The sequence below is a fragment of the Lepidochelys kempii genome, chromosome 26 (assembly GCF_965140285.1).
Source record: "Lepidochelys kempii isolate rLepKem1 chromosome 26, rLepKem1.hap1, whole genome shotgun sequence".
NCBI lineage: Eukaryota > Metazoa > Chordata > Testudines > Cheloniidae > Lepidochelys > Lepidochelys kempii.
Genome location: NC_136405.1, coordinates 2,001,875 through 2,017,819, shown reverse-complemented (window position 1 = coordinate 2,017,819; position 15,945 = coordinate 2,001,875). Strand labels below are relative to the sequence as shown.

Genomic DNA, 15,945 nt, shown 5'->3' with positions numbered 1-15,945 from the left:
TTACTGCTACTTTCTTTTCGGGTTAGATTTCAGACAGCTGTGGAGCCAAAGGTCATTCGCTCCTCTCATGCTTCGTGTGCGGTGGAGGGAGGAAGCAATGGACAGATAAAGCTGACCTACTTCACATAAAATGAGGCAGCTACATAAAGACGGAGGATGTTCTCTAGTGCCAAGAAGGAACAGAACTCGTTTCACTGAATTAAAACCAGCTTTTTATTTGACATTAAAAAACCCAGTAAGGCTGAGCTCGTGAGTTCTCTGAACTCTTAGGGTTGATTAACAGGATGTACTTTTACAGGCCTTAGCTTGGCACAGTCAACAATTCCAGTACTTACTGTTTTTCTCACCACAGGTGTACAGTACGTTTGAAATTAACACAAGAATGCAAATCATACAGTTGGTCCACAGGGAAACCTCCTAAAAGGGAAGATGCTGCATCCTTTCACCTTTAAGGGTTACAGATGGAGCAACATATCCTCCCTACAAGGCAGTGAGCCCCTGGACAGTGCTGTACAGAGACGCCATCTCACCGCCCTGCTGCTTCTAGGTTGGAATCAAATATAAAACCCCACAGCATCTCTTTCCCCCCAGGTTAGTCGTAATTCTTAGCAGTGGGACCGTGAGTGACTGCCCCTTAGGGTATTAGGCAGTCATGCCCATCAGATGGCTCTACAGTGCTGACCTTGGCCTTTGCTTGGGAGGATGTGGGAACACAGGACATGATGAGGTCCAGCTATCCCCTGTGACTTCGGGCAGGATTCTGGAAGCAAATGTATTTACAAATGGGCTGGAGAGCTCTGTGCAGAGTCCAACAATATGGCATGGAGAAATTCCAAAGCCAGCCAGGGTGCCACGCCAGGAAATCAGCCCAGCATCTGCGTGGTAGGACACAACTTCTTTAACAAAACCGTGCCCAGGCTGCAGGGGGGGCCAAGCAGGTGCTATTTCTAAATGCACACAGTAAATGCTGTGTACCCACAACACAGCACTGATGGCCTCTTCTGATGTGCATGCTGTCCTTTCATAAAATGACCTCCTCCAGGGGAGAGGGCTGACTTCTCCATTCATTACTACATGGCCCTGTGCAACTTCAGGATTTCCACCAAGCTTCCTCTCACAGACAGCCAATTCTTGCTTTAGATGTTGTCGTAGCCAGACTGCTCCCCTCCCTCCTGCAAGCTAGAGTACAGTCACTTACACAGCTTCCTCCAGGGCTGGCCTGAAAGAGGGGAGTCTCTCTTAAACAAGACGACCACAGGCCTGCTGAGCAGGACCACTTACCGCATTTGCAGGGGAACAATTCTTATTCAGCTATCAGCTGTGTTCTCCTTTGTGGTAGGCAGTGAGTAATGCTCCCAAAGCCTGTACCCCTTCCCCACCCTGTGGGCTGAAGAGTGGAAGGAATGATTACCCAAAGGCCAGTGGCAGCAAAGTGGATCCCATCGTTATATTTCTAGGAGGAAGCTGGAGCTGGCCAGCTTTTGCTCCTGTGCTGGAGACAGCTTGGCTTTACCCTGCAATGGTTTGTGGCACTCTGAGTCGGTCAGGGAAGGGTAATGCTGCCTGTAGCACAGGTATGCAAATGTGAAACCAATCGCTGAGCCAGCCAGCACATCTGTGGGGTGGAAACAACAGGGTGATTCACACACAGCACTGTCTCCCTGAACCCCAAGGAGCTCTGCTCCCATACCATGACACTAGGCAACCCGGGCCCGTGGCAAACCCACCGTTGTTCAGAGCTCCCCATGCAATGACTGTGACAACAAAGGTCTCTTCCAGGCAGCGATCCCCAAAGACACTTTCCCCTTCATAAGTACCCATCCCATGGCACAGCTACAAGCCCGACACACAGCGGAACTGAAAGTCCCAGTGAGGACGATGCCTGCCCTGCTCATGGTGCTCCAGTTAGAGCTGCCACTTAATCTTCAGCTCTAGCACTGAGCAGAACACACATTTCCCAGAGAGATCACGACCCCGGAAAGGACTTTTTCTTTCACCAACATTCCCTCATCCCACTTAGAGCCCTGAACATCAGTGCCCCATTCTATCTATCCAGGGTCTTCGGTGGTGCCCATCACCATGGTCACTGAACACTGTTCCCACAGGACAACCCACCGCCCCTGCTATCCTCTCCCCGGCCGGCATGCTCACCTTGCCAGTGGTGCTTGTAATCACAGGTGCGGGACAGAGCGATGAGGAGCGCACAGAGCAGTGGTGATAAGAAAGCACAGAGCCGCCAGGATTTTCCACGCCCGCCAGGGGCGAAGCAGTGCAGTTTTCCTGCCAGGTACAAGGCAGAGAAGGCAAGACCAGCAAAGGCAACTGGACAAAAGGGGGAAATTCACATCACTGAGGAACCCATGCTCAGAGAGCTCAGCTCAGGGGCCATCCATTACCAGGAGTGATTTAAGAGTATAAAGGACCCCTCTGAGCTTGTCCTGAAAGGACAACTAGGCAAAAAGCAGGGCCAGGGAGGTAGTACTGATACCTGGCACTCGAGAGTGAGTTAGTCTGCAAACAGCAGTGAGCCTTGTGCACCGCCGTTTTACAGAGGGAAAAGTGAGGCCTGGCAAGAAGTCAATGAACATGCCCCAGGCCACATGGCAAGACAGCGGCAAAGTTGATCCCGCCTCCCAGGCACCTGCTCACCCTTGTTTGGTTCTCCCATGCTGCACTACGAAGAGGAAACAAACGCTTACAAGAGGAATGTCCACTCGGGAAGCTCTTGCGTCCCTCAGTCACCACGTCCACATCACCGGTGCACACCAGCTTGGAGTTTGCCCGTCCATCCGGAAAGCAGCGGTAGAAGAAATCCGGCCGTGGCCTAATGGGCAGAGAAGCAAAGCACAGCATGTGACCCTGCCCCATGCAGAGGAAGAGACGCTTAGCAGCTGGCATGGTTTGACTGGATGCTCCCCTGCTCAGGCTAAAGCACCAGAGGGCATCCTTGCCCGCCTGCTTTGGAATCCCCCCAGCACAGCCCTCGAGGAGTCTTCAAAACACCCACGCTGTCCACACAGCACCCAAACTCACCACACAGGGTTCTGAAAAGGGTCCTGGGGAAGGAAGGGCTAAGGGGTAGAGAATGGGGTATGGAGTCCTTCACCTCCAAGTGGCTGGCAGCTCTGGAAGTGAGAGCGCCTGACTAGAACAGAGAGTCGTTGCCCCCCAAAAGCTGCTGAGCAGCCTGGGTTGGGGTGGGGGGGTCCCAGTCCCAGGCACTGTGGCTGACCAGTAGCCACACCTCAACTGGCAGAGGAGCGAATGTGCTACAATGACTCAATGCCCCTCAGAGCCTGGTAGAGACCCTCCAAGAATAGCCTAGTGCAGTGGTGAGAGCATGCAGGGAAAGCTCACCTTGCCACTGCTGCTCTGTGGGGAGACACAAAGGGTCATTCCCCAGGGCCATCAGGCCTGTCCCAACACTAAATTCACTGAGGGTGGGTGTTTAAAACAGCCCCTGCTCTGTGGTTAAGAGAGTGCCCCCAGCCTGTCCCCGCACTTCCCCCCAAAAGGGTCTGGGAAAATTCAGCCAGTCACAGGCAGTGCACTGCTAAGTGCCTGGGTCTGTGGGCGCTGGCGATTAATGGACCTTCTTACCTCCCCACGACTAGCTTCACAGCATTTGTAAAGACCCCGTTCAGGGCAAGAGCAAGGCTGGCAGCTGGAAGAGAGAGAAGAGCCGGCTCAGCACCAAACGCATGTTAATATTTAACCCGCCCACACCCGCAGCAGGGGTTGGAGAAACTTTGCAGGTGGAGTTGGAGGAGTTCCCCTAATCAGTAGCCTCTATCAGAGGGATGCTTCAGCTGGTCCTGGTGCTGCATTGGTCTGCACGTCTGAGTTGACTTGAGAGGCGGCACATGGGCAATGGGGAAAACCGTGCCTTGCCCAGCAACACGGAGCATTCCCTGCAGGTGTTTGCCTTAGGGAAGGGCTGAACTCTGGGTCAGACAAGAGTGGACGATGGTCTGGGAAGGGCTAAGCACACATGTTCCAGCCCACAGAGGTGGTGGTGGGGTTTGTTTTTTGTTTTTTAAGAAAAATGGGTGAAATCCTGGTTCCACAGAAGCCACTGTTTTGCCACTGACTTCAGTGGAGTCAGGATGTTGCCCAGTAAGTGAAAGGCAGATAGTGGGAGACAGTCCAGCGAACAGACCCCAGGCAGGAGGAAGTTCCCAGTTCCCTAATGCACCCTGGCCAACATGCTGTGTGAGACCAGCCATGGATTCAAGAGACCCCTCCTCCCCTCCGGCCCATTCTCCATCACACGGAGGTTCCTGAGTCGTAACAAGGCGATGCCCCCACCCTAGGCTGTGACATTAGTCACAGCTCTAAACTATTGCGTGAGTACAATGATGCTCTCTGTGTCCCATGTGCTGGGGACTGATCCACCCTGATTTACCCACTGGATGTTACTGCTGCCAGGAGCAAGAGCTTGTTTGCCCCAGGGATGCCCTCAGTTCAGCGCAATGTTGTTGGTGCGACTGTCAGGATTGCTGGGGGGAGCTCACCCAAAAAGGCCTCCTGCGTGTCTCTGCGGTCGACTTTCATGAGGAATTTTGCCAGGAGGATGAACGTCAGGGGAAACAGAAACGAAATTAACTGCAATGAGACAAGACAGCACAGTCACAACATTGCACGTTTGTTCCGCGGCTTCCCAACCAAAAATCAATGCATGAGCTATTAAAGGAGGCTAAAAACCTTCACCCCTAAACCAAATAGTGCTCCCCCCTTCGCTCTTTACAAAGCGAAAGCTGATCCCAGCTATTAGCATCGGTAGCGAACACTGAATAAGTGTAGGTACCAGTAGCACGGCTTCCTCTCTGCTGTCTGCCATCCAGCTCTCACTAATGCCCTAACCTGCAGGGTGCAAAGGCCATCAGTAGGGAGCTCTCCAGATACAAGGACAGCAAAGATAAAGAAGAACAGCAGCCAAAAATTCTGCCTGTTAAAAAGCTCCAGTCCGTGTAATATCCTTGCCCTGCTGCTGCTGCTTCTGTTTAGGGGAGCTCTTAAGGGGGTTATGTTCATATACCTCTGTAGAATGCCAAGCACATTGTAGGAGCCGTCTAAATAATCACACTGCGGCCTCGGCCTGCTTCCCTACATCACTTCCACCGTGGCACTCCCTCGCTGCTGTTCAGTCAGACGTTGCTTCCTGAGAACACTACGGCCCCTGAGCATGTTTCACTTTCTAGGCGCTTTGCAAATATTAACTAATTAATCCATCAGCTGTAGCATTGAAATTGTTTGCTAGGGAGAAAAACAAGAGCAGCTGTCAGGAGACAGCAGTTGTTATTGCTGATATCTCAGGGACAACGGACTCTTGGGGATTGTGTCACAATACCCAGTGCTCCAGGGAATGCTCTTGTCGTCAGACAAGCCCAAATGTCATTTGCTGTCACTTTGGGAGTTTAACATGGCACTTGACCTAAAGGTCAATTCACCAAATCCAAATGCCATGCAAGAGTTTTCTCCTTTAGCATTTCCTACATGCTGTACCTGCCTCTTCAACAAAAAGGAACCGTAGTTCTTTGCCCCCAAAGCCACTGACCAATCCAAGAACTGCAGCATCTCACCGGGAATGCCACTTCCACAAATCAAGGGACAGAGTCCATCAACAAAACACAGTCTACCTGAAAGCTGGTTAGTTTACTGTTAACACATTTTTTTAATCTCCCGTCCTACCCCTGAACTGGAGTTCAGTTTTTGCGATTTTATAATCACATTTTCCTATTTTAAATGCTTTTTCTCCCCCGTTGCTATGTGAAGCCCCACACAAACAGCAGGGGAAGTTGTGTCCGGGCAGCACAGTACATGCAGTCGGCTTCACTATAGGAACTGATACAGAATTAAAATTCTCTCTTCCAGTAATAATGATCTTAAGTGCTACCTGCAGCTATAGTAGGTAAACAGTCTTCAGAGAGAAGCCTGTTTTTTTCTGAGGGTGTGCCTATAATCCTCTATCACATTTCCATTCTTCTTGAGCTTCATTCAGGTTCTCAGTCATCACAGCACTTAAGCATGTGCTTAACTCTAATCACATGCTAAAGTGCTTTGTTGGATCAGCAGTTTACTGACACCCAGTAACCACTCATCCAATCGATGATCACTTCTCCCTCTCTTCCCATCTCATCTTTCCCCTGCCTCCTCTTTCTCTAGGGATCTACATTCCCTCTTCTTTGGCTTGGTTGTATAGTTATATCTCCTACCTCACGTCCAATACAAACTTTTAAATCACCAAAAATTTGGCCCAAAAGGTGAGGTTTTGTTAAAAACAATTGCTTATAAAACTTAGCCCAACAGAAACAATTTCACAGTTGATTTTAAACAATATTCCCTGGCAGTGTGTGAAATGCGAAGCTCTGCAGCACTGAACCTGACAGTAAAACTGACTGTGAACAAACATGAAACGGATTTTCAGTGTCCAAGCTGAAATGCAAAAAGTAATCTCAGAGCACCAGTAAAGAGAGGTCCATCAGATTTTAAACATTCTTTCATTTCTAATAATCTAAAATATCATTAGTCATGTAAATTAAGAAGAGTGTTTGTTTCCATGATTTTTTAGCTGATAGCTATTATTTTAAAGGAAAACTATAAAGAAAAAACCTAAGACGAGAGTCTAGTGAACTGAGTGAATACTTACAAACATGAGCTTGGTGGGTACATGGTCCGCTTCTATGTATGGGTTTTTATAAAGCCACATCTCTTCAGGCTGTATGACACGTTCAAATGGAGGCAGAAGTTCCATGATCCTAGAGAAAAAACAACACTTTGGAAAGGTGCATGCTAGTGCCGGGATTTGGGTAGTTCTAAGGAGGTGGTCAGCTGAGTGACTCCTACTTACTCTCTCACACAATACAAGAACAAGGAGACACATAATGAAATTAAAAGGCAACAATGGTTGAAACTGATGAAACACTTTGCAAGCACCTACTGCCACAAGGCATTGTTAGAAACACTCAAATCACCCAGCCAGCACAGTGATTCTGTTTCATTACCAGAGGATCCAACAGGTCCGCTGAATTTAAAAAGGCACTAGCTATTTACATGACTAATATGAATTCCATTCTCATATATACTAGCTATGATAAAAATATATGAGATAAAACCATATGTTTCAGGGCACACACCAACCACTGACTGACTGGGGCTAGGAGAAAACTTTCCCAATTAGGTTATTGGATGATTGACCATGAAGCATCAATTACAGGATACAGTCAGGTTTCAGAGTAACAGCCGTGTTAGTCTGTCTTTGCAGAAAGAAAAGGAGTACTTGGGGCACCTTAGAGACTAACCAATTTATTTGAGCATGAGCTTTCGTGAGCTACAGCTCACTTCATCGGATGAATTCATCATTGCATCCGATAAGTGAGCTGTAGCTCACGAAAGCTCATGCTCAAATAAATTGGTTAGTCTCTAAGGTGCCCCAAGTACTCCTTTTCTTTTTGCGGATACAGTCAGAGGCTAGGTACTGAAATAGATGGGTCATTGGTATTCTCAGATATGTCCAATCCTATCTTCCTAACTGCCTAATGAGTAGGCAGGTTGCATCTTGGGCTTGTCTACATGAAAAAACTACCCTGGTTTGAGGTGTAAATTTAAACCCATATAGTTAAACCACTGCAAAAATCTATGAGGACACAGATTCTGATTTAAGAGCAGCTTATCTCACAGGAATTGCCAGACTGGATCAGACCCAAGGGCGAGGTCCCTCTAGTTCTGTACCGTATCTGTTACGGTGGCCAGCACCAGATGCCTCAGAGGAAGGTCCAAGAACTCTGCAGTAGGTAAATGTGGGATAATCCATGGTCAGCATTAGGGCTCCTTCTGATCTCTCATAGTTAGAGATTGGCTTAAACCCTGAAGCACAAGGTTTAATATCCCCGTTTAACATTAGTTACTACTCTGGATATTCTTTTTATCCATATAACGATCCAGTCCCTTTTTGACTCTTGCGAAGTTTTAGTCTCAGTGACATCCTGTGGCAATGAGTCCCACAGCTCAATTATCATTTCAGTCCATTTATCAGGTATAGATGTAAGGCATACTGGTCTGTAATTGCCAGGATCCAGAGCCATTCTTAAATATAGCCACAACATCTGTTACCTTCCAATCTCTACTTTACTCAGCAGGTTTAAACTGAAGTGTCATGTACCAGTTTAACTGTATCAATTTAAGAACCAGTTTAAGTTAAACAGGCAGCTTTCCTATATAGTCAAGGCCTCTCTCTCAATGGAGGGAACCTCCTCTGTTTTGAAAGTGACCCGAAAGAGGAAACATCAAGCCAAGTCAGCCACATACCCCTCTGCTAAAAGAAAAGGAGTACTTGTGGCGCCTTAGAGACGAACCAATTTATTTGAGCATGAGCTTTCGTGAGCTACAGCTCACTTCATCGGATGCATGCCGTGGAAACTGCAGCTCATGCTCAAATAAATTGGTTCGTCTCTAAGGTGCCACAAGTACTCCTTTTCTTTTTGCGAATACAGACTAACACGGCTGTTACCCTGATACCCCTCTGCTGAATCCCTGCAGGCTGGCTACACTGGGGAGAAAATGAGGCATTCCACACCAGGACAGGTTTATCCTAATCTCCAGAAATTAAAAGCAGGTTCTCTGTAGCTGCCATCCAGCCTGTCCCCTGGTTCTGGGGTGCCACAGATACCAACCACAAGGGCGGTCGGTCTCCGGAGCCTCCCATCATTAAGTCACAGTGCAGCCCAGGCTACCGGTAACCGTTACCGCTTGGCAGCAGGTGGCCCAAGTGCCATGAGCAGCCGGGTTGGCTCTCAGTCCAGTGTCCAGCTGGCACAGAAGGATCACATCACCAGCACCCAAGAGGGTGGGGGCTGTCCTGGGGGGATCCCCGTGTGTGCTAAAGTGGGGGGTTCCCCTGCCCTGGCCCTGCCCTCAACAGGGGGTGTTTCCCAGGGGGATCCCCATCTGTGCTATTGGGGGGGCCTGCCCCGGGGATCCCCGTGTGTGCTAAGGTGGGGGGTTCCCCCGCCCTGTCCCTGATGGGGGGTTGTTTCCCAGGGGGATCCCCATCTGTGCTATTGGGGGGGGCTGCCCTGGAGATCCCCCTGTGCGCTAAGGTGGGGGGTTCCCCAACCCTAGCCCTGCCCCTAACGGGGGGGGGGGTTTCCGAGGGGATCCCCATCTGCGCTATATGGGGGGGTTCCCCGGGCGTATCCCGAACGGGGGGGTTCCCGGGGGACCCCCCCGCCTGCGCCACGTGTCTCCCGGCCGGGCCCCACTCACAGGAAGGCCCCGAAGAGCAGCCCCCGCGCGCCCACTTCGGCCACCAGCCGCGGCCCCTCCATGCTCCGGGCGGGCAGCGCGGCGCGGCCGCTCCCTGCAGCCGGGCCCGGCGGCTCCGCCCCGGCCGCGCCCGGCGACGTGGCTGCAGCCCGCGCCCGTCCTCTGCCGAGCGCCGCCGGCGGCTGCTGCGGCCCCGGCCGGGGAAAACCCGCCCCGGCCACGGGTTACACAACCCCCATCACAGAGCAGCACAAGCCCGCCAGGCACCCCACTAACCCGCACAAAGCCAGCCCCGCCGGGAACCACACCCCAGCACCACTCGCGGCCCTGGTGCATTGCAGGTAATTCCCGTGCGTTTCCACGGGGGAGCAAAGAGGCTAGACCTGAACTGTGAACACAGCGTGGCCATTCTACCCCTAGGAGCGTTTACTCCTGCTGGGGCGCTAGAGCTTTAGAATGTCTTTAAAAATAAAATCACAGGGGGAAGAATTCGTGTTTTACTTTTTAAAAAGGTGGGAGAAGAGGGAATTCACCAAATAATCCCTTTTACAAATGAAGCAAGATTTAAAGATACACCCATGGGGAATTGGCAAGGATCACAGAGCAAGCAGTAAACCAAGGGCTTAAAAATAAAAGATTTAATAAGGAAGCAAATTCTGAAGTTCAGCCTCTAGGCTGTAGGTTACCTTTTTGTGCAGAAACCTCTGAGATTAAGCTGCCTCCTCTTAGGTGTCTGTAAAATGTCCAGTACACTTTGGGTGCTAGATAAATAAGACCAACAGGAAACATTTAAGCCACTTGGCAGAGATTACCAAAAAAAAAAAACACCCTTTCCTACTGAACCAAGTCCCTCTTTTAGACATATAGAAAAGCACCAGCTACAAATAATGAACACCACTAGAATTCAGGGTGGTACTGCATTAATGTCTTTGGTCTACCTCTACTTCAACAATCCCATATGAAGCACAGTTACTAGTATAAATGTCAACTGACAATATTTTATAAAAGGACAATCAATATGTAAGATCACAAAGCAGTTGCACATACATTTAGAAAAGTACAAACATTAAATATAGACTAAAGATCTAAGACAGACGCTAGATTAATGCTCCAGTTCAGCTAGGATGACAGCACCAGAGAACCAGTATGAAAGAATCAGACCTTGACTTATTTTTCAAAGCAACTGACTCTGTTGAAATATAAATATACGAGCTGTTCCTTCTGGTTGTACAAAGTTCCTTTTGGTGTGCTTTGTAAAACAACTGCAGAATGCTTTCCATAGATTCCAGGCCTTCGCTCTGTGATCATCCATGTTAAAGAGGCTTTATTATAAATACATAGGGGCTCTTTCTAGAGAGCTTTTCTAAAAGACCACATTTGTAACTTTATTCTCAGTTGAATTCACACACTGGTGTCAATAAATATTTTACATTATATCTGTTTATTGGTCACTTTGTTTGCGGTGTGTTTTTGTTGCTGTCCATAGACTGTTTATGTTCTCTGTCCATAGACTGAAAGTTACAATATGAAAAAATTCACATTCTTAATTGGAACATTCAGAACAATTTATTGAAGTCAACCTCAAGCAAAATTTTAAATCAGTGGAATGTCATTAAAACCCTTTCCAAATTAATCCTCACAGAAGCAAAAACACATCTGAATTCCAAAGTATTTGTAAAATAAAAAAGGCAACATCTCAGTAAATATAATGTACAAAAATTATATGATCCTACCATCACAACATTCAGTAAGAAGCTAAAATATTACAGGCAATTCTAAATACACTATAACTAGCTGACAATAAGCTATCTATATACAGGTTAACCAAGCTTTACAGGTTTCACACTATGCAAGAGAACAGAGGCCAAACAACAACCCCCCATCCCAATATTGTATATCTCAAAGTCTATGCGGCAACATCAAGTCATAATACAGTAATGCCCCAGTGGAACATCCCCAGGGAAAATTAACACTACTCTGTTAGTGTCAAGAGCTTCTAGCCAAGTTCTAGAAACTCCTAAGATATTGACTTTAGTGAATATTGATGCTTTGCTATTAAAGACTCAAGTGATTTAGTTAAAATAACATTTCACAGAATCTACAAAGTTTGTTACAGATAAACAAAGTCTACAGAAATAACGACTCTACAAAGGTCATTGTTACAGATAAAGATTACATGGAAATGAAAACAGAATCTGTAGGTATCTGTGTTTGTTGTGCAATATCACTTGTGTAGATACAAATGAGTTAAATTTTAATAGCAACCCCAAATATGCACATACCCTTATACAAAAGAGACAATCTTATTACTAGCCAGTTGTAATAGTTATTTATCGTCTTGGTTTTCAGTGGCAACATGATTAGTTTGCTTATAAATTAAAAAAATATGACACTAGAAATGAGATATGGATCAATATTAATGAACAGGAAGCAAGTGTATTTCATCCAGTCTGTTTGTAAATCAAAAGTGAACAAGAATTCCTTAAAACGTCCAGTGCTACACTATGGGACAAATGTTTGGGAGAGGATCAAACATATAGCCACAGTTGCTTTTCAAGCTAGAAGAGACACCATTAAAAATGGCAGCTGTCTCACTCTTGTGCACAAATACAATCAGTACCACATGACAAACAGTGAATGCATGGCTTTGGCAAATTCATATCTATTTTCCCTTTTTGTTTTTATATTGTCCTATACGAAGTACAGACAGTTTCAATTTTATAATCCTCCCACCCTCACTAGGGTAAAAGTACCTGAGTTTGCCACTCAGGAGTAGAATATAATAGGAAACAAGCATTTTTCTTCTTTTTCTGAATGACATCTTGAATACATCCAGAATTTCAGGAGTGTATCGTAAGTGCAAATGTCTTTTGCTATACAAAAATAAGTGGCAGGGGTTGAGGGAGTGGATACAATATTATAAAGCAAAGGACATCAAAAAGTCAAAAAGCTGCTGGTGTCTCATGCACTAATACACTTCTCATGAAGAGCACACAAGTCTGAGACATCTGCTTTGAAAAACTCTCTCCATTTTGCCTTGAATACACTGGGAGTGGAAAATCATTTTTAACTCAAGTTAAGGGGGGAGGTAAAGAGACTTTTAATGTCGTATATAAAAAATGTTATCTATGTATAAATAAAATAGCTGTAAAAATAATGAACTGCAGAGCTTCAAGTACATTAAACCCTGAATTCAATGAGGCAGAGGTTTCAATGTTAAAGTGACTACTTCGTACCAGCGGCAGACATTCTCATTCCCCTACCCCACCTCCCTAACCCAACCCAGATAATTTTTTTTGTTAATTTCAGTATATACATATTTTACGTCTAGAAGTTCACTTTCTATTATGTCTAGTAAATGTGTCTTTCCGATTCCACCTGGAAACTCAGATATAACAAGTTTTTAGTGGAAAGGCCAAACGAAACATTCTATCCCTTTCATTCCATGTTAGACTCTCTAAGCCTCTGGTGGTAAACATAGCGAAGATAATTCATCCAGAAAAACTTGCCCTTACAATTAGCTGTCCTGATCTGCAAATGCCTTCCATTCTTACGTCCTACTGATGAGATGACAAGCCAATTTTACAGACTATCGGAAAACTGCAGTAATTAATCCTTACACCATTAGGGCATGGTCCACAGAACCTCTGATCTGAACTAAGATGCATACTCTATAATAAAAGGGCTCCAGTAAAGTAAACCAGAAACATCTGTGCAGGGCAGCTCAAGTATTGCATTACTGTGTAGCCAGCAGATCATCATCATCTATAGTCAGGAGTTTGCTGAAAGTCTGACCCTATTTTAACATTTAGCAGACAAAAAAAAATCCAAATGAGAGGGGAAAAAACAACGTGATTGGCACCTCCTTCACTTAAGAAAGGGCTGCCAGATTATTATATACTGTTAATTAAAGCACTTTATTTTCCAGCCAGGAAGTAACAAACCACCACAGCATTCACTTCTTTGCAGCAAATTGTAGGACTCTGGACTAAAACTTCCAAACAAACAAAACCACCCCTCTCTAGCATTTTTCCTAGAGTTCAATTTAGAGACACTGAAAGTTTAATTCAACAGCCCAAAATACACAGAAATACTGATAAATCAAAATGTCAATATTTACGGTAACAAATTTATAGCAACAAATTTCTGCTTTACTACAAAAGTTAAGTTATTCTTCCATTCACTTTAAATAATGTTACAAAAACATGGTTAAAATTTGTTTTCAGCATATTCTGTGTTCTGCATACAAAATCATCATCTAAATAAAGAGAATCCCCAGTTATCACCAATTTATTTCAACCCGATGTTCTCTTATTTCACTAAAAAGCTTCCTGATGCTTTGGATATTCTCCTTCTGTCCAGCAGGTAGAAAACCAATTCAAGTTTTATACTCATAATTATACACATTTAAAAGCTATCCTTGTCCTCACACCACCCATGTCTCAGCCCAGCTGTTGGCTGCTTTCAGTTACAGTTTTCTTATGTAAAGGATTAAACAAGAGAGGACAACCAGCAAGAACTTTGAAACTAAAGATATAGTGACATGGAGTGACAACTGACTCCATGACCCTCACAGCATTATGATTTGCTAAACTCCATGACCCTCACAGCATTATATGATTTGCTAAACTTTCAGAGTACCTTGACATACTTCATTATGCCCAATATGCTGATATGTCAGAATATATTTTGATCATTTCACATGGCAATTAATATTTTGAAACAGCTGTCAGCTCATTGACATCTCAAATGCTTAAGGCATTTTGACATTGCCATTCCTCCCCAATCAATGACAAGACAGTGTTGACATACTATAGAAGAAAGCACATGGGAACACTTCATCATACAGTATTTGCAAAGTTCAGCACTTTCTGGCTTACTATATCCAAAAATCATCTGAACAACAGAAAATCTAACATTCTATTATACAATGTAAACAGACCAGGTCTTAGGGACACTACCAAGGAAAGAGCTGTGTTTGGAATTTTAGAAAAGGGTGAAAACCCCCTCCATTAAGAGCTTTTTTTTTTTTTATCACAAACAAAAAAGCTAAGAAAAATAAAATCCTATTTTGTTTACATTTTTTCTTTTTTTTTTTTTTTTTTGTAAAAAATACCAAAATATAGCACTGCTTACAAGCAAGATTAGTGTTTTAGACATTCACTTCAGTATTGGCCACAACAGGGCAAGTAATCTGCATTTTCCATTAGCACTCTAAACCATAAACTAACTCAAAGATCACATAAGAGATCTATACTAGGTAACAAAACAAAAAAACCCACACAAACTGAGTTTACTGGAAAGGGATCTGTAAATTGTTCCAAGAGGAATAGCTTCCAGGTCAGTGAAGTGGCATTTCAGGTGCTTCAAAGGCTGTAGTGTATTTTGTTAATTTTGCAATTGCACAAAAAAGAAAAAAAGTACAAATTTGACCTCCACTCTCACTGGATTAGAAATAATTTGAGAATGCAAAAGGAAACCTGGTACAAAGGTGAGCCATATTCCAAAGCCCTATAGTTTTATTTTCCACCCCTTTATTAATCACTTTCTGGACCTGAGATGCCACCATGTACCTGCAGGTCTATGCAGACATTTTCCCAGAGACAATGTTGAATGTTCTTCAGAATTAATAAAAAAATTCTCTCTGCCATGTGCCAGCCATGCCTTGTATTAATTCCTTCCATTTGGGGGTGCTCCAGAACACCCAGTGGCAGAAAGTTAGTGTAAAGTTAGCTGGTAATATCAGTACACCAGCCATTGCCTACAAATTAAAGGATTACAGTTGACTATGCTAACTATACTGGGATATACACAGTACTTTGTAAGACTGAGTGCCTTAGTGTAGGCCCAATATATACCCTGTTAATTCAGGAAGTGCTTTTAAGAACTGATTTTTCACTATTGGATAAAAACCAATGAAGATAAATTCAATTGTGAGATATATCCCCACCCCCGCAAATCTAAACATCCCTGCTCCCCAAAACTCTTTTAAAAACACATAACACACACATGGGGTCGATCCCCTATTCCTTTAACACTCAAGAACTCCCTTTGAAACCAATAGGAGTTTGGGAGGAAGGTACCAAAAGATCAGGCTCTAAGAGAATCACCATGAAACAAGCACAGACTAGACATCTGATAAATACATAGAAAACAGCTCAATTCTGCACCCACTGAAGTCAATGACAAAGCTCGCAATGACTCCAACAAAAGCAGGATCAGGGCTTTCGCTATGAAGAATGTAGTGCAATGTCCATAAGCTGTCCATGAATCCTCTCCACCCAAAACTGCCCTCCAAACGAAGCGAGGCAGAAAAGTGACCATTGCACAGTTAAGCTCTTTCTATGCTTCCTTTGTCAGCTAACACCGCTCATTTTAACAATGAGGGACCATAATTCCTTCCCCTCCCCTTTTTTATTAAAAGTATCTAGTGAAATAAAAAGCACTTCAAGAAAAAAAAGAAAGAAATGTGGATAATACTCCTAATTTCCTATGTGAAAATCTTTACAACATTATTCATAATAAATTAAGCATGATGAGATGAAATTCATCTTCTCAAAAGACCTTTAAAGATGAATGCAGCTGGAATGAAGGCATTTCACTGTCCACTGCTCTGAAACCCACATCACTCCTCCTGGTGTTACGTGAAAGCTGTTTGTAGATTGCAGAGGGTTGGTACTC

General features: G+C 45.0%; 1 protein-coding gene across 3 annotated transcripts; it reads right to left on the bottom strand.

The window, feature by feature from the left end:
* Nucleotides 1-195: 195 nt before the first annotated feature.
* PLPP5 (phospholipid phosphatase 5) lies at nucleotides 196-15,871 on the bottom strand. 3 transcript variants are annotated; one of them, XM_073325255.2, is made up of 7 exons: nucleotides 9,951-15,871; nucleotides 6,650-6,758; nucleotides 4,515-4,605; nucleotides 3,601-3,664; nucleotides 2,700-2,824; nucleotides 2,152-2,322; nucleotides 196-1,615 (listed from the first exon to the last, which is right to left on the bottom strand). In XM_073325255.2, exons 2-7 carry the CDS (start codon nucleotides 6,752-6,754, stop codon nucleotides 1,446-1,448), a joined length of 726 nt encoding a protein of 241 aa, XP_073181356.1. In that variant the 5' UTR covers nucleotides 6,755-6,758; nucleotides 9,951-15,871; the 3' UTR covers nucleotides 196-1,445. The 3 variants fall into 3 exon arrangements, with proteins under 3 accessions (XP_073181356.1, XP_073181355.1, XP_073181354.1); XM_073325254.2 differs by lacking the exon at nucleotides 9,951-15,871 and adding an exon at nucleotides 9,265-9,411; XM_073325253.2 differs by lacking the exon at nucleotides 9,951-15,871 and having other exon boundaries at nucleotides 6,650-7,081.
* Nucleotides 15,872-15,945: the final 74 nt, after the last annotated feature.